The 18132-nt window shown below is 39.7% G+C and overlaps 1 protein-coding gene across 1 annotated transcript in view; it reads left to right on the top strand.

Moving 5' to 3' along the window:
- fam120b (family with sequence similarity 120 member B) overlaps nt 1–17599 on the top strand; it is a 27780-nt gene extending 10181 nt beyond the window's left edge. The window contains exons 11-15 of the mRNA XM_030723031.1: nt 4485–4577; nt 9472–9678; nt 9892–10039; nt 16385–16655; nt 16800–17599. Coding sequence (XP_030578891.1) covers nt 4485–4577; nt 9472–9678; nt 9892–10039; nt 16385–16655; nt 16800–16830 — 750 coding nt within the window. The 3' untranslated portion in view covers nt 16831–17599. The remainder of the gene's footprint in view (nt 1–4484; nt 4578–9471; nt 9679–9891; nt 10040–16384; nt 16656–16799) is intronic.
- Nucleotides 17600–18132: the final 533 nt, after the last annotated feature.

Genomic DNA, 18132 nt, shown 5'->3' with positions numbered 1-18132 from the left:
CACTGACCTCCACTCTGTGATTTTACATGGCCTACCACTTCGTGGCTGAGTTGCTGTCATTCCCAGTCATTTCCACTTTGTTATAATACCATTAACAGTTGACTGTGGAATATTTAGTAGCGAGGAAATTTCACAACTGGTGGCAGCCTATCACAGTACCACAATGGAATTCACTAAGTTCCTGAGAGTGACCCATTCTTTCACAAATGTTTGAAGAAGCAGTCTTCATATCTAGGTGCTTGATTTTTTTTTTATATATACCTGTGGCCACCGAAGTGATTGGAACACCTGAAGTCAGTGATTTGGGTGGGTGAGTGAATACTTTTGGGAATATAGTGTATCTTTCTGCTGAGGTCCGTTGGATCTTCCATGAATGATGATGCTATTTTTCAGGGAAAAATGTTCAGTAGTTAGTATCTGTTGATCTGTTCAATATAACCTGCTCCAGAGCAAGTTAGATCTGAAGCACAAGTTATTATGGTGATGTACCCTGGTGAGACGTGAATCACCTTTGTAACCCTAAAAACCCAGGGTTAAACCTGAAGTTACCTCACTAAGCTCAAACCCTTCTTCATAATACAGGCCTCAGATCAACTTGCGGTGCCAAACCATCACTCTTTATTTTTATCTGCAAGGAAAAACACTCATTTTGTTTGGGTTTGACAATGAGCCAACATAGTTAAAATTCTTCATTTTATTGTTCCCAGGAAAAACAATCCTGTACCGCATTATGGTGCTCCACAGGGGCAGGTGGTGCTAGCAGTGTCCCAGCTTGTGAGCTCTTTGTGGAGTATAGAGGAGAACGAAACTGAACTTGTCCCTCAGTCGCTGAATCTCTCAGGTCCTAGTAGAGAGCTACTGAAGAAAGGCGTTTGCTCGTACATACTACCTGGGCAGAAAGCTTTCAAGCTGTGTGAAACCGTTTCACTTCCCTCTGCCTTTGAGAAATATGTTAGTCCAGAAATCTTGAAGGTATGTTATGGTCATATATGTGAATTTGTTCTTTAGAACTCCCTACAGACTGGAATGAATATTTCTTTACTGTGTGGTGTTCCACAGGCATGTAGAGAGAAGCATGCAGCAGCAGAGGGTTTCATGGTTTACACTGTCTTGTGTGTGGGCGTCACTGAGTGTAGCAACACTCTGGAGGATGAGGAGGACTCTGAGTTAATGCCTCAAGCCCTTGTCTACAAGCCCTGCAGACAATTCATCTATGGTCTGCTCCTTCTGCTTGGGCATGATGGTAAGATGGTTCAGAATATGATAACAGGGGCATATGTGAATAGAAGAAGAAGTCAATAAGAAATGCCAAAAACTCTTATGGTTATTTGAGGCTGGCTCCAACAGTGATCCAGTTTCCATCGACTCCATAGACATGTTAAAATACATAACTTTACAGAAGAAATAAAAGTACATTATCTTTACATTAACTATGCAATGGGTGATTTATTTATTATAATCAAATAATTTAGATTTTGTTAAAGTCTCAGGTATTTTTCTATTAGGGTGCAATCAAACAGGTCTAGAGATGAGGTGGTGAGCACCTGGCAGCCACTGGTCACAAGGGAGAGGTTTTTGGTGCAGAGCCATCTTTGCAACTGATTCCACACGGCGACAGCCAGCAACCTCTCACCAGCCAGTCAGGAAATACATTTTCCCTAGCAACTGGTTGCCAGGAGGTCACCCACTGGTTTCTAGGTCTGTGTTATTGAAGCCTTGCTTAAAACTAATCAGCAGATATGTGCATATGTGCTGCTCATAAACAGCCTGTCGATGCAGCTTTGCAAACCAATTCAGCCTCTCATCTGGGTCTGGATGACTTCACAGTGGCTATGTCCATCTTTTATATATAGTCTATGGTAGATACACATAGATTCTGTAAACATAAACATGAAAAATTTATCGGCAGAAGAGAGGCCAAGGTATTACCACCCATGCAGACTGTGCAGCACACACACATCAGTGGAGTTTGTGTTGTTAGTTTTTGTGGATAGGAGGAAAATGCTTTGATGTTCTTTGGAGGAAATAGAGTAAAGCCAATACAAGCATAATGCTGACTTATTGTGTGTTTTCAGGCAGCACTGTGGACCTTCCAGCAATCAGGGAATGGTTTGTCTTCCCCGGAAACCCTTTGAAGGAACCTGACATAGTCCACCCTGTCCCACTCAGCCTCTCATGTACTGTACCTGTTATTTTTTTATATAATTATCTCTTTATTTTTGGACACAGGATAAGACAAAACCTGATTTCAGTTTAGTTACACCACCTGATACAAGATTTTCTTTTGTTTGTTATCCCTGGGATGATAAAACGCAGACTATATCCATGTATCTTGCTTTATGCACTTTAAGATTAAATTGCTCACATATAAGCAGCAACAAAATGAGTTTGGTGGTTATAAATGACTGTTTCCTGGGAATTATGTTTTCTCTGTAATTAAACTCATTGTAGACTAACCCTGAGGCACCAATGGCTTTAAGATTCATGTTAAAAAGTTGGTTCTGGTTATGTTTAACACATCAAAGACATTTATGATATATTGTGTCATATTGTTACATATGGTTAAAGTCCCATAGTATTTTTCTCTTTTGCTTGAATCTGTAGGTGATGAACCCAGTCTGGATTTGTTATGGTTTAGCACTGATCCTGAGGTTTCTGCTCTTCGCCTGAAGGCCTTCCTTACAATTTTTGGCTGTCCCGAGTTCTCCGAGCTGTGTGGAGTTATTGAAGACTCTCTCCTGGCTGCTCTCTGTCTGACCACATATTTAGTCCTACAGGTAGTGTTTATTTGGTAGTAATCACAATAAAATCACAGCTACGAGATGTTTTTTTTTTTTTTTTTAAAGTTTATTATAGTGAAAAGGGTTGACAAGTCAGAAATTGGACACCTAAAACACCTAAGATGAGTGTGTGGAAGTGATTTAATTATTAGTCTTATTCCTTCTTGTGTCACATTAATAAATCAGTAACAAATGTGACTTATTTTTATTTTTAAATAGGAAAAAATAGAGGTTAGTGCTTTTTTATCTGTTATACATGTTGTACACTCTTCTCTGAAGTCATGTTGGGTAATCAAGACCCAAAAAACATGAAAACAATATTGGTGACATTGTATTTTGCAAATGATGACATCTGCACTGTGATTGATCTTTTTCTTTTGGTTGTCGTTGGTCAGGGTGTATGTTTGGCTTAGGCTCCGATTAAGCTGTTAAATGAATGGGGAGAATACCTACACCTGGTGGTTCATGTAAACAAAGTAATGAAAGACCAAATATATTTGATGACAGTTTAACGTATGAGCCAGCTTTTGATTTGGGATTTACATCTATAACACATACACAACAATTATTTGTTTCTTTTGTCACCATGTGATGTAAAGTCAAACATCTCCTGTTGATGCTCTGTTCTGAGTCGTTTTATGAGGGCTTGATGGTAACCGTTATCACCCACTGGGGGCCCAGTTTAGCTACAGACACTGGTCTTTGTAACTTCAGCTCCTACGTCAACAAGAGACCTGATAACCATCCAGAGGCTTTGAATAATTCAGGAGACAATTCTCAATCCACCTCAGAACTCTTATTATTGTATTTTGTTTGTAAATCTAAGACTATATCAATCTGAGCTGCTTGTGATCCTGTTGTAAAGCCCTGTGATCACTAATTCGTATGTGAAAGAATCCAAGGTTTGTGCTTTTGGTTTGGGTATTTTGCAGTGACGTCATCTGATTGAGCTTAAACACAACAGAGATAAAGGTGTGTGCGTCATATTATAAAAGCAAAACATAAATTATACTACCTTTTATCAACTCTCTAACATAAACACTTAAATGGCTCATTAATGCATCTCTAACAAAAATACCTAAACTGTTGCCTTAAGTTTTCAGATTTTTTCTGATGCCTGTGAAACATGTTGTTACTTCAAGTACTACTTTCTTTTTTTTTTTCTTTTTCAAGTACATTTAACACAAAGCAACTCAAACAACAAAAGTTCAGTCAGAGATTGAATCTTATTTGGTTCGTAGTAACTTTTTCCTCATATTTATCCCATCTCAGAGAGACAGAGCTGAATGCTTAAAGATGCTAAAATTGACAGGCAGCTTTTCAGACTGATTTTTAGACAGGCGCTGGCTGGCAGCAATTTAAATGAATGAAGGTCTGAGTAGCTTGTTAGAGAAGGACCTTTAGACGAATGGATGATTAAAGATGAGCAGACAGCCTGACAGACAATAGTAGCTGTTGTCTGGTCACTGCTGCATTCACATTCCCCTCTTGCTCTTCTATTTAAATAACTTCAGGGTTTGTTTGTTTTGTACACACAACTGGGCTGCCTTGTCTCTGCAGGCGGCATTGTTTCTTTCTGTGTTGACTTGATGCACAGTGAGCAGACAAAACAAACTAACCCACAAAGAAGACACACTGGGATGTGATTGAACTGTCTAACCATGTATTTTCCTTTGTGTGTTTGGTTTGTGTGCATGTTTTCAGGTACAAACTTTATCTCTAGAAGATGTGGATTCCTACCTGAGTCAGGCTGTATGTCTGAGACTGAAATCCTCTCAGGAGCTTCAACAGATTGAGGTCTGTCACAAACATATTTAGATAATTTATAAAAGATGCTTTTGACCTTTAGTTATTTTCAGATTTTCACCCCCCACATTTTTTAACAGTAAAGCCAAACGATTGTGTATCCTGCTGCAAGAAGACAATGTTCGCTGACGTTTACGGTAAACAAAGTCCTCTTGTGGTAAACACAGCTCAGAAATTGTTTCCATTAATAGAAAGTGAAGAGAAAGTGGAGAGAAAACATAAATAAGCTGCCGATTTACAATCTTTCCAAGAAAGCATACAACAACCTTAAAAAAATAAACAGTTACGATAAACTTCGGTGTGTTTTTATTGTTGGAAATGGAAATTTTGAACCACGTATTTTTAAAGACTGTCTTAAAAGCACACATACATTGACAGATATTTATTCTTTTCTTTTTTTTGCTTTTCTGTTCAACTACATTTGTATAAAATGTTTACACTTACATAGCTAACAATTGTTTAATATTTACTGGTGCTAGTTAGTTTTGAAAATATAAAAACTCTTCTGTAATGTTCTGGGTGCTTTTCCCCCCTTTTTAATGGAAAATTTGCAGATTAGATGGAGGAAACATATGAAAAGAAAAGTAATCTGATGTGCAGCATAGCACAGAAGACATTATGGTTATATAGTATGCACCTGACCTGCAAGGTTACCATAGCACAACAGAAACACTGTAATATTTTTTTAATTCAGGTCGAAACCTTTTCTCTCTCTCATCCTTATTTAGCCAGGATAGTCTTTAGATTGAAACTCATTTTCCATAAAGTTCCAGCCCTTTATGGAACTTACTTTGTTCACTGGGATACAGTCATTCTGAAGCAGAAAAGGGGATTCTCCAAACTGTTCCCACAAAGTTGGAAGCAGACAATTGTCCAAAATGTTTTGGTAAGCTGAAGCATTAAGATTTCCCTTACCTGGAACTAAGGAGTCCAGGCTAACTCCAGGAAGACAGACCAATAGCATTATCCCCCCCTTCACTAAAATTTTACAGCTGGCACAGTGCAGACAGGTAACATTCTCCTGCCATTCACCAAACCCAGACTCGTCCATTGGACTGCCAGAAAGAAAAGTGTGATTTGTCACCTCAGAGCACATTTCAGCTGTTCCAGAGTCCAATAGCTGTGTGCTTAACACCACTCCTTCTGACACCTAGCATTGTGCTTGGTGATGCAAGGCTTGCTTGCAGCGGCTCTGTCATGCAAACCCATGCCATGAAGCTCCCAGTGCACAGTTGTGCTGATGTTAATGTCAGAGGAGGTTTGGCAATCTGCAGAGTGTTGGCAGCTTTTACACACAATGCACCCCAGACCTCAGTAACCTGCTGTGTAACGTACTTGTTACATTGGTAGCATCCTATTACAGTAGTACAGTCGAATTCAGTGAGTGCTTTAGAGCAACGCATTCTTTCACAAATGCTTATAAAGGCAGGCTGCATGGCTAGGTGCTTCATCATGTACGCCTGTTGCAATGGGACTGAATGAAACACTTGAATAACAGATCACTCTGTCTGAGGGCGGCTTTGATCGACTCTTCTTGTCCAATTGGTTGGATTGAAATGATTTTAATTTTTGTTTGAAATGAGCATCCACCATTATAACAGTATATACATGACATATATACAGTATAGGAAAAGTGACATATGGACACTTTAAATTTGAGATGATTAAAAAATTATACATTTTTAGATCAGAGCATTAGCTGTTGGTCAAATAATAAAAATTAAGTGAGCCAGTCTTCAATGATTGGGGTTTGTTGTGAGTTCTCACAGATGGGAGCATCAGTGAGTCAGCTGTGCACTTCCATTCTCTGGGAAAACGACCGTTGTGTTTGCTGCCTTTTTGTAGCCCCATTTATTTTTACCGCTTAATTACCATACTTATGTCTAGTAATGTGTATTTGTGCTGCTCATCTGTTTTCTACACAATAATTAGGGCTGGGCGTTGATTTGAATATGTCGTGTGGGAGAGGTTCCGAGCTGCAGGAGGGGTTTTAACTGAGTGACTAGTGTACGGATTAAATACACACATAAACACATACACAGACAAATTGTTATTGATGTGTGTATGGTATACATTAGGAAGCTCATATCTGTGATCTCTGTGTATGTGCGTGCACAAGTCACAGACAGCTACAGATTCACACACACATCACACCAGAAATTAAATTCTGACTTCACAAAACAAATATTGTGTTAAAATATTCATTTATTAGAGAAGAGTTTCTGTGTTTGTGAAAAAGTGTCGTGTGTGTGTCGTGTGTGTGTCGTGTGTGTGTGTGTGTGTGTGTGTGTGTGTGTGTGTGTGTGTGTGTGTGTGTGTGCTTAGGAGAAAGGGGTTGTAGGTTTTGGGATGCGTCAGTTGTGTTGCAACATTCCTCCCCATGGGACACTGATTTTGGTGTGTGTGTGTGTTTGTGTGCGCGACAGAGAGTAAGCTGGCGACAGTCGCCTGTCTGTCCTGGCTGACGCTCACCACATGGAGCTATTTACACCACGCACACTCCGCCCCAATGGACACGGACACACACACACACACACACACTCTTTGTCTTCTGTCTTTTGTGTGTTCTTGTATTCTCATGTTCTTATCCCTTTTACACTCGACCACTCTTTTCTCTCTCTCTCTCTCTCTCTCGTGTTGCTCTGTATCTCTTCTCTGTCTTTGTGTCTCTGTGTTTGTGTGTGCCTTCAGGCTTGTGTGTCTCTGTCCCGTGTTTCATTGTTTTTCAGAAGGTGAAGCTGTGTTTGACTGGAAGCAGGTGGCAGGCAGGGATGAGTGTGTGTGTGTGTGTGTGTGTGTGTGTGTGTGTGTGTGTGTGTGTGTGTGTGTGTGTGTGTGTGTGTGTGTATACACGTAATCACTGTTATCAGTGCTATCTGCCAGAGGACAGGTGAGAGCAGACACACATACAGAACATCTGCGTGCTGTTACAATCAGCTTGCTCTTCACTCCTTTGTCAGCTTCTTATTCTTTATTCTTCTCCTGCGGTTTGTTTCTCTCAGTTACACAAAACACAAGAGATTTTTGTCTGTCTAATTTTTATAAACAAAACTGAAAAATTCTTGAGCAGTAGTTCTCCAGGCTTTCTGAAGGCCTTTTTCTTTGGACATTGGCTGCTTTTTCACTCATTTTCAGTCCTGAGAGGACCTGAGAGACAATCCGTCTACTGTTGACTGAAGCCTCATCAGAAATGGAACGGTGACTGTAAAGAAGCCAGTCTTAAGGAAGGGAAACAGGAAGAAAAGGCTGAGGTATGCCAGATTACACAAGAATGAATCCAAATTTGACATTTTTGGTTCAAATCATCGTCAATATGTACAGAAGAGTACAAAAGTGAATGTCTACAGCCATCTATAAAACACAGTGGAGGCTCTGTCATGGTTTGGGTCTGCATTTCAGCCAGTGGAGTTGGAGATTTTCTCAAAATTGATGTCAGATTTTGACCTACTAAACACACTGCCAAAGCAGTAAAAACAGACCTGGATTAAAAAAAAAAACAGATAGTGGAACACTATCAGTCATAGACTGGCCTCCCCAGAGCCTGGACCTCAGCATTATTGATGCAGTGTGGGATCATGTTGACAGAGAACAAAAGGCAGCCAACATCCAAAGAAGAGCTTTGAATGTTCTTCAAGAAGCCTGGAGAACTATTCCTGAAGACTACTTAAAGAGATGAGAAGAAAGTTTGCCTGAAAGATTTCAGCCTGTGTTGAAATATAAGTGGTCATACCAAAAACTGGCTTTCAAGCTGGTTAAAATTGTAAAAACTATTATATTTTATGCTGTATTTCCATTTATGTTTGTACATGTTTCAATAAATCACTCCACCTATTTCCCATTTTTCTAGCAGAATATAAAGAAATGAGGGGTGACTCAAGACTTTTGAACAGTAAATAAGTTTTACTGTGTGTAAAATAACCTTAGTAACTGACTGCCTTGTTTTGTATATATTTTGCTGCAGTACAAGAGCAGGTACACTCATACATAATTGCACGTATCTTTCCTGTTTTTATTTTAATTACTTCAGCCTCGTTATTCAAAATGTCATCTAGCGTATAGGTTTATCCAAGAAAAAAATTTTAATTAGGGTCTAACTTTTTAAAGCCCAACTGAGCAAAGAAGTTTCGCCACCATATACAGTCATCCCAACAAATAGGAGGATATACAGAGATGCCTCGCTGTCATTTGGCAGCAAGCACTGAGAAGCAGAGTCAAGTAACAGTGAAGTGGGTGGCCTGAGTTGTATTTTAATTGCCTGATTTATGAGTGAGGGCAGAGCAGATAAGTTTGTGCAAATTGGGGTTGGGAAACACAACAATGTTCAGGAATTTGTTGTGGACAGTGACACTAAACATGTGTTTGAAGAAACTGATGGCTCTTTGCAGCAGGACTTTTACATACACTCCAGTACAGAAGAGGCACTAACGCCTCAATCAGTGCTGCAGTTTATCTCAGTTTATATTGTTTTTTTATTCATTAATGTTAACATCATGATAATTTTGACAGTGAGTCAAAGATAAATGAATCAAATTTGCTGAGAGATTAAAATCTCAGATAAAAGCTAGCAAGTGGATTTAAGTGGATTTTGTATTAATGGACATAATTACAGCATTTATCAATCATGGTAATAAATGAAACAGCTAACAAGTCTCTCTATGTACAGTGAAGTCACTAAATCTGTAGAAAATCTTTTCATTTGTTTGTAAAAAAAAAAAAATAAATAAATAAATCCACATTAGGGGAGATCCAGTGTGACCCACTGGCAGCATAGGAGAGAGTTGTGTCTCCTTATATGGCAACTGATGATAACCTACAGCAAACTATCAGATTTTACTGTAAAGATGTTCCACAATTAAAATACAATTTTTTTTTCCTTTGTTTTCAGCTGCCTATGCTTTCCAGTCGGGCGGTGCAGTTGGGATCTCTGTACGTCCGAGGGCTGAGCCACCTGCTGGGTGCTAACTGTGCCAGCGGCTGCCCGCTGCCCAGTGCTGCTCTGATGCCCTGGCACAGCTTCGATGGACGGCTGTTCCACTCAAAGTACCTGCTGGCTCACAGTGGCGCAGAGAAAATTGAGCTGCTGGACCACAATGTGAGTGGAGACATGACAATAAAAGGAGAATTTTAAGAAAAAAAGAAAACAGGAGAATTTATGAGCTAGTCAAAATTTTTAACAGAGAAAAACATGACTTTAATTTCAGCTTGTATGCTTTTGGTTCTGTTTAATTCAGACACGTGTCTTTGGCAATGATGAATAACTTGGATACTGTGTGTGTGTAATCTTAAGTTCGCCTCTTTCTCCCAGTCGTCCAGCCTGTCTCTGTTCCTCCAGTTAACGAAGAAACTTACAGAAACCTGCAGCATGAGAGGCAGAGTCCTGCAGTCCAGACCCAAAGCACCACAGCCACATCCTAAAATCACAACACAAGCCAGATACAGAGACAGACACTCAGGTGAGACATCCAACACTTCTTTTTAGATACACACTGCCTTCCTACTACCTGCTTTTAGCAAATCATCTCAGTACATGCGAATACTGTCTTGTGACTTTCAGTTTCCATCACCTTTGCTGTTTCTCTTCTTTAGGACATTTTGTACAAAGTTTTCCCTGTAAACATGTTGCTCTATGTTACCAAGGGTCTTCATTAGCTCACGAGCTTCGCTGTGAGACCCTGGGAATAAGGCATGATTTAGACTTCTGCAGTGAATCTTTGCAGAACCTACAACACAACCTACAGTACGGAAGTGGCCAACGTTGCTGGCATTTATGCTTGTGCTTCTGCATTATGTGTTAATTACCATGTGGTCGTGTCCCGGTGTTTTATATGCAGTGCCACCCGATAGGAACAAATAAAATGCTTGGACTTTTTTCTCTCCTGGGTCCTCACTCTTTGTTGTGGTCAGCTTTTTTGGGGGTGCAAACATATTTGTCCCTCAAGTTTTTCCACTTCTTTGTACATTCCCTCACGTCTATTCCGATAGTTTGAGCAATCTCACTCCAGGAATTTGCTGACATTTGTGAGTCCTTTTGTTGATGTTATGATTATTATTCCTTATATTGAGGCCATGATTGTTGTTCTCTCACTGAATTGTTATTCTCTCACTAAATTCAAAACCTGTGGTGACAAATGCACAGGGGGAATTGATGGTACTGAACAGTCCAGGCACAATAGTTGTGGGCTACATTGACGCCGCGTGTAGGTACATTTCCAGGGAGGTGCACATCAGGTTACACCATAGGGTTTCAGAACGGCTTGCGGGCGGTTACAGCGTAGCTACGGCATGGATTTATGCTTCAGCGGAAAATTATTTGCCTTGATAAAATCAAGGCAAATGTACTTTAAATCAGCCATTTGTTCCACATTTCCAGAATTTTATGTTCTTTATTAATTTAATTTAATTTAATTTTATGTCGTACATGGGTTGCTACCATCAATGTATGTACAAGTAACCCCTGTGGGCTGAAAGCTCATGATGTAAAAGAGAACATATATCCCTAATATGATCATCTCAGGCACATGGCTTCGATACCTGCTCTTTGAACCTGCTAACGAGGGGCACCCAATCAGAAGAGAGTTGGCTTAAGGTTATAGGGGCTAAAATGGTTTGTTTCAGATAGAACTGAGGAGCTGCAGTAAGACCCAGTATCAGATCATTTGAGATCATTTGAACTGCTATTGTGTACAGTTCAAGAATAAAAATATGGAGAAATAAATTATTATAATAGGTTGATGATTTTTTTTTTTTTGCCCTTACCATTCCCTTTGTGTGTGTTGTTTTCGTGCCATATAATTTTGCTCCCATTTGAGCCACGACTCTGGAAAAAAGATGTTTGATCTAAAGACCATCCTAAATGAGGATCAGAGAGAGAAAATCCTTCTGACTGAATATTACAGTGTTTCTGGTGTAACCTCGTGGTTAGGACGCATACCATATAACCATAATGTCCTCTGTGCTATGCTGGGGACCTTTGTTGCAGATCAGACCACTTTTCTTTTCATGTTTCCCATATCTGTATCTACTCTGCAAACAAACAACAAAAAAATCAAGCCCTGAAAAGAGATGCCACAATGTCTCTATTATTTTTTATGCTTCAGTATTTTTTTATAATTTGAGCTAATCACTGTCCAAAGTACAGAGGGCTTAAGAAACCCCTGGTGATCTGATGGGTAGAATCTCTGCATGCTCACATGAAAAACTAATAAAAAATCCTCCTGGAGCAGAAAAGCATCATTTTAATCTGACAGTTGATCTGCGGTTGTAGTTCTTGGGGCCCCTCATGGAACCACATTACCCAGAGGGCCATGCTGTAACAAGCTCCATGTGTGCTGCGGCCTCATTGCATACCACCATTCTCATTTGCACATACACACACACACACACACACACACACACGATCACATGCACTCTTGGATCCGAGACTTGCTTTGTCAGTGCACTAGTAATAGTGGGTTTCTGTTTATAGGCTGGGAGAGCTCTATTTTAAGACTCACAACAACTGATTACAGACTCCTCTAGTCTGTCTCTCCCCTCATTCTGCTCCCCTTCCCCTCAGTTGTTCCCCTCTATTTCACTTTTTGTATTTATTTTGCTGTTTCTCCTCTAGGATTCTGTCATTAGGTGCTCCACACTATTCAAAAACCTTTCCTGTTTGTGTGACAGAAAGCAGTGATAACCTTTTTACACCTCTCCTGGTTTGTCATGAATGAGTATTAATGTGTCTTCTCATTATATGATGGTCTTTACTGCAGTGTGCAGGCTGTAGGCCAACTTCAGCTCTTGTCTGGAGTTTGCAGACCCCATCACCAAAGACGACTCAGCAGCAGGAGCTTATGAAATGTGAACCCACAGTTTCTCTTCAACCCTGTGACTTATAAACCTTTTGCGACCGTTTTGCTGCGTGCCATGTTGGCGCATATTCTCCAGTTTGCGCCGAACTGTCTGCTTTTTGCCCAAGTCAACCCTTGTGGGTCTCATGAGGATGTTTCTGGTTTCATAGATGGAAGGCTATACACTCTTTGTACCTCAGTGTTTCATTTCTGCCAGACACAGACACCGATCATTACTACAGAGCTGTGGGGAAATGAGTGTGTGTGTGTGAGAGAGACGCAGAGAGAGTATGTATGTGCGTGAGAGTAGCGGTGGCGCTATGTGGTATCGTTGAGGACCCGGGTTTGGTTTTTGTTTGAATCAGGCCTGATGTTTAGTCTCCTCAGCAAATATCTCCTCTGCTCTCCTGCCCTTGCAATTACGCTCCAACAGAATCCAGTATAGCTTCTCTCCCACATCTCTCCAGTTTATTTCAAAAAGATGAGAGTTCATTATAAACAACCTCAATTTTAGTCTGGCTCATTGTGGAGCAGATGCACCTTCCACTCTTATCAGTCTTCAGATGATTTTAATATTCACCCTCACACATTTAACCCTCTCCTTGAAATAAAATATTTACCCTAATCTCCAATCTCTCCCTCCTTCAGTTCCAACTTTTTTCCGCAAGATCTGACACAACTTTAAAAGGTTTTGGTGCTTGTGGTTTTGCTGCGCCATCATTCTCATGCTCATGGCGTGCTTACATGCGCTTTTTTTTCCTGCACCTTCACACTTAGACACTAGATGGATGTGAAGATGGTGTTCTGATTGAGCCAAAAACAAAGTCTAAAGTTGGACTTGATGTTTTATTTTGAGCACTTTGTAAATGGCTTAAAATTTTCCACATCTGTCTGAATTCCTTAAGTGGAAAATAAGTCACAGGCTTCTCTGAATCTAACAAAAGATTTTAATGTCCGCTAAACACACCCAGATAAACTGTTCCTGACAGTATATCAATTTTATAATCAATCGTGAAGCAATAAAAAGCTGAATATTATTTGATTTTTTTTTTATTTGTAAGGAAGGCTGTGTAAACATCCAGCTTGATGAAACTGTTGTTTCCTGTTATAATTCAGCTGTCGACACAGTTAATGTAGACTTGATGACTGTGTGTGTCTTGTCTGACATTTTTCATTTTTGCTGTTTTGTGGGCTGCTGTTAAATAATTGTGGAAAGACATGAAAGGCAAGATGGATATCTGTGTATATTTGAGAGAGAGAGGGCCGAGTGTTGATACCTTTTGAACTGATTAACTTTTGCTAAGACTGCTGATTTCAAGCATCAGTTAAAGTTATTATTTACTGGGTACAGTAAAGTCCAGTCCCAGACTCTAAAAAACTCATTAAACCACAGAGCTTTATAGCTGCTTTGTGGTCATATTTTGTGTTTTCCATCTTGCAAATTTTCTGTTTCGGCTGTCTCATTACTCTCACTCTCTTGATTTTGAGTCTAATTATTTGTCCTAAAAACCGTGTCAGCTACCAGAAATACACTACATTAGCAAGTCTCACAGATACCACAAATGAGATTAGTGGAAAGCACCTTTACACTAAGTTTGTAAACTGTAATTGTTATCAAGTTGGCCACGTCAACATGAAAGGTAATAATCAGAGGTGGGAAGTAACGAAGTTCAAATACTTTGTTGCTGTACTTAAGTACATTTTTCAGGTATCTGTACTTATTTATTTTTCTAACTGCTTTTTACTTTTACTCCCTACATTTTTACACAAGTATCTGTACTTTCTACTTTTTACATTTTCAAACAGACTCGTTACTTTATGTTTAACACGTCTGAGAAAAGTTTGCATTTCCGTCAAACATCAAATGATCTGAGCCTAAACGGAGGAAAAATAACATATAAGAGACAATCGTACTGGCCTATCCTCCATCGCTGGGGCTTATCGTGTACAAAGGGATTAAATACGCAAACCCATATAATTTATGTCTCATTTATAGCGCTATAATCAGGGGTTGCAGTGGGCCGGTGTTGTGCCAAAAAGTGATCGTCTGCCATAAATTGATTTTCGATGTTTCTATGTGCTTTTATGTGTCTTTGCTTATATTGGTGAATAGAGTGTAGTCAATAGGATTTATGAAGGGCTTAAATATAAAATGAAGAAATGACCTGTTTTTCAAGTATGTTTATGACTCTGCATTATTGCACGTACATTATAATAAATCCAGTCCTCTTTGGTCACTTAAAATATCTTTATAGAGTGTAATGTTATATTTGTTCTGATTTCTGCTGCTCTCTTGGCCAGATTTCTCTTTAAAATCTGACCGATCACAGTTTTTACCCTGATAAATAAAGAATATATAAAAGTCGCTGCCAAAAACTGATTACAGCGTCTACCTTGTGACAGAAATGTTGTTTCTTACTCAAAATTACTCGATATCATTCAGGAGAGAAATGTTTGACATATTTTTCACAGATTATAGGTCAGCAAGTCATTTACACAGTTTAAATACAGGCAATCATTTTCTGGCAATCACTTTTTGGCACAACACCGGACTGAGTCCGTAAGTTGTGCTCACGGGACATAAAGAGCTTAGCTAGCACTACTGAAGAGGAGCAAGCATAAAGGGAGTAACGTGTGGCAGGTAAATGCAAGCTTTCTAAATGCTCAACAAATATCAGCAAACACACAAAGTGTGTGCAGTTTGTCACACAGTGTGTCTGCTAGCTAAAAGAAGAGCTGCAGTATTTACTGGGAGAGAAAAGAGAGAGAAGTTCACTCAGAGATGGAGAAAGATGTAAGAAAGAGGACAGGAGAGGAAGAAGAGAGGTTAGATTTAAAGGCAAGGACTGCAAAACAAACTGAAGTATGCCGACTTTGTGTTATTCAAAGATTGTATGAAAATACTGCAGTTTAGTACTAATAAACAGGTTAGCTTGTTGTACTGTATTTACAGTAAAGCTCTGTGTTGGACTGGAGTACAGTGTCTGTGTTCATGGTCAGAGTTACAGGTTACATCAGTGTAGCAGAGATGAGTTTGAATCAAAGCTGCTGATGCTGAGACCAACATTTCTACAGCCTGTATGCTGTCAGTGTAGGGGATGGAGATCAGCTCAGATAGCTGTGAAATACTGGGTTACATCTTTGTGAGTTCAGTTCATCCACACAGAGCAGTAAACCTCAGAGCAGCAGCAGCAGCAGGTCAGCTGATCACAGCCTGCACACCAACATCATTTACTGGAGCTCACAATAGAAAGTTGTGATTCTTCTCCCCATGCAGAGCCACTACAGCTGATCTTAGGGTTCCTCCACCTTCTGAATCCCACTGTAACCCCTGAGTATCCTCATGTTTGTGTTTAGGTGGAGGCACAGTCACCTTCTACTATGGAGGACATGGAGAACAGAGCTGTGTTTAAATTCCCTTTCACAGCTTGTGTCCTATATAACAGATTCAAGCTGAGAGCGTTCATTAGGATTAAAATTTAGATTGGAATAACATTTCTATTCTCATGTATTATTTTATATTATTACAATAATATATAATGAGGTTCAGTTAGCTTTACAGAAAAATAGCAGGTAGAAACGTCCTCCAAAGACCTACTTTTACTTTCTTACTTTAAGTACATTTCAGAGCCTGTACTTTTATACTTTTACTTAAGTAAAGAAGTTGAACCAGTACTTCGACTTTTACCAAAGTATTTTTTAACACAAGTACTTGTACTTCTACTTAAGTACAGAATGTCAGTACTTTTGCCACCTCTGTTAATAATAAGTCAGGGTTTTATTTATGACTTGTTTCCATTGCCTTTAAGTGACCAAGACCAATCAGTTGAAGCAGGTTAATGACTAAATAATTCACACATTCAAAGGTTTTAAACCTCCAAAACTCTCGTAGGAGGAGAAGTCTAAAATCTGTTTTCTGTGTGTTTGAATGTTCTGGAAGCACAATACATAGATTTGTCTTACCCTCAGGTTGGGCTCCACGTGGTGGTGAGTGCTGGAAGCAAAGAGGGGAGACAGCAGGCGGCCATCGACAAGGAAGGGGATGGAGGGAGAGAGAGGAGGAAAGAAGAGCTCGAAGAGAATATGAAAGCACAGACAGACCGTGGGGGAGAGGAGGACACAGGGGAGGAGGTCAACATTTTCACGAGTGCCACAAGGGAGAAACTCAGAACACAAGCTACCCTTCGAAGCCCAGAGGTCGAGCGTATAACAACAGAGGGAAATACCAGCTGGCTCCAAGGTAGCAACAGAATATGGCACAAAAATGTCAGTTTACAGTTTCCTCTTCTTTAACTCCTCTCCTCTCCTCTCCTCTCCTCTCCTCTCCTCTCCTCTCCTCTCCTCTCCTCTCCTCGCCTCTCCTCTCCATCTCCTCTCCTCTCAGATGGCCACAGCCTCCTGCTCCAGGAACATAACTCAACAAGGATTAGAAGGGAAGACTTAGGCAACGACGAGGAAATGAAAGGCATGATAAAAGAAGAGGAGAGATCTAATTTCTCTGAACAAACTGATTATGAGGATGCAGTATGTAGATAAATAAGGATTTAAAGGAGGAAGAATGAAGAGGTTTGAAATGCATCTGGCATTTTTGTCAGTTTAGCCTGAATTTGTCTGCCTGTGTGTCTCAGTGGAGTCTGTCATCAGCCCCTGTTTAATCTCAGGAAAACCTGTTTTACTATTACACAAAGTGAAGAGCATAAAGTCATCAAACAAGCACAGAATGAGATACTTCCATCTTGCATCTGAGAAGTGGATTAACAGGTAACCCTCAAGGCTGTTTTTATGTCTTAACTCAAACAATAAAAGGCAAAGATCTTAAAAGCTGTTTGTGTACAGTGGCTTAATCCTTTCAAAGGAGTGGGTTTAACTAGAGAAACCATGATGCTGGTATCAAATATCAAATGAAATGGGACATCAGTGCCACACAGTTTACATGCACTTCTGTAATGGGATACTATTTGTCAGGTATGCGAAACAACAAAGTGAGGATACAGTAGTTGCTGGTTTTTTTTGTTTTTGTTTTGCCCTAATAGTTATTAATGGAGAAATATGGAAACCGCTTGGTGAAGTTGTAGCACAGCAAAGGTCTTGACAGTCATGTGAACTTTTAATCAGATTTAAATTTCTCTGAATGCTGGCACAGTTTTCCAGTTTTAGATCACTTTACGTATGATTTAACCTGGATTTTATTTCTTTAATCTGTGAAAAATGACCTGTAAATATGAACCTGTTATTTGTTATAAAACTCTCAGAGCCAGATTTCTGCAGTGCGTTGAAGCTGACCTCTGAGGGCTTATTTCCACTATTTAGTAGTAGCTTAAAGTATTTTCACACTGAGAATAACACCCTCAGTACTGAGTGTGTGTGGATCAAATTGCTGTTGCATCTGTGTGTGTGTGTGTGCTGAGTTGTTGAGGAATGTATAGCCTGTATAATCAGGCTGCCCACCTTCCTGTAGCACTGTGAACATTGTAAAATCCAGCAGAGGAAAAGGATGCCGAGAAAGTTTCCCAGACTTGAGTTTTTTCATTCTTGCGCGTGTGTGCTTCCAAGCACAACATAAAGAAGTGTGATTTTACTCAATAAATGGAAACAAATGAAGGTAAATCATAGAGTAGATAAACAAACTTGAGACACTTCTTATCCAGATGAGAACTGCTGTAAACAATGTTTCTTAAAGGAACCAGATGATAGTCATAAAATTGCAATAAATTGGG

Source organism: Archocentrus centrarchus, chromosome 3, assembly GCF_007364275.1.
Source record: "Archocentrus centrarchus isolate MPI-CPG fArcCen1 chromosome 3, fArcCen1, whole genome shotgun sequence".
In the NCBI taxonomy this organism is placed as follows: Eukaryota; Metazoa; Chordata; class Actinopteri; order Cichliformes; family Cichlidae; genus Archocentrus; species Archocentrus centrarchus.
Note: the sequence above shows the minus strand (reverse complement) of the source record. Positions and strands in the feature narration are given on the sequence as shown.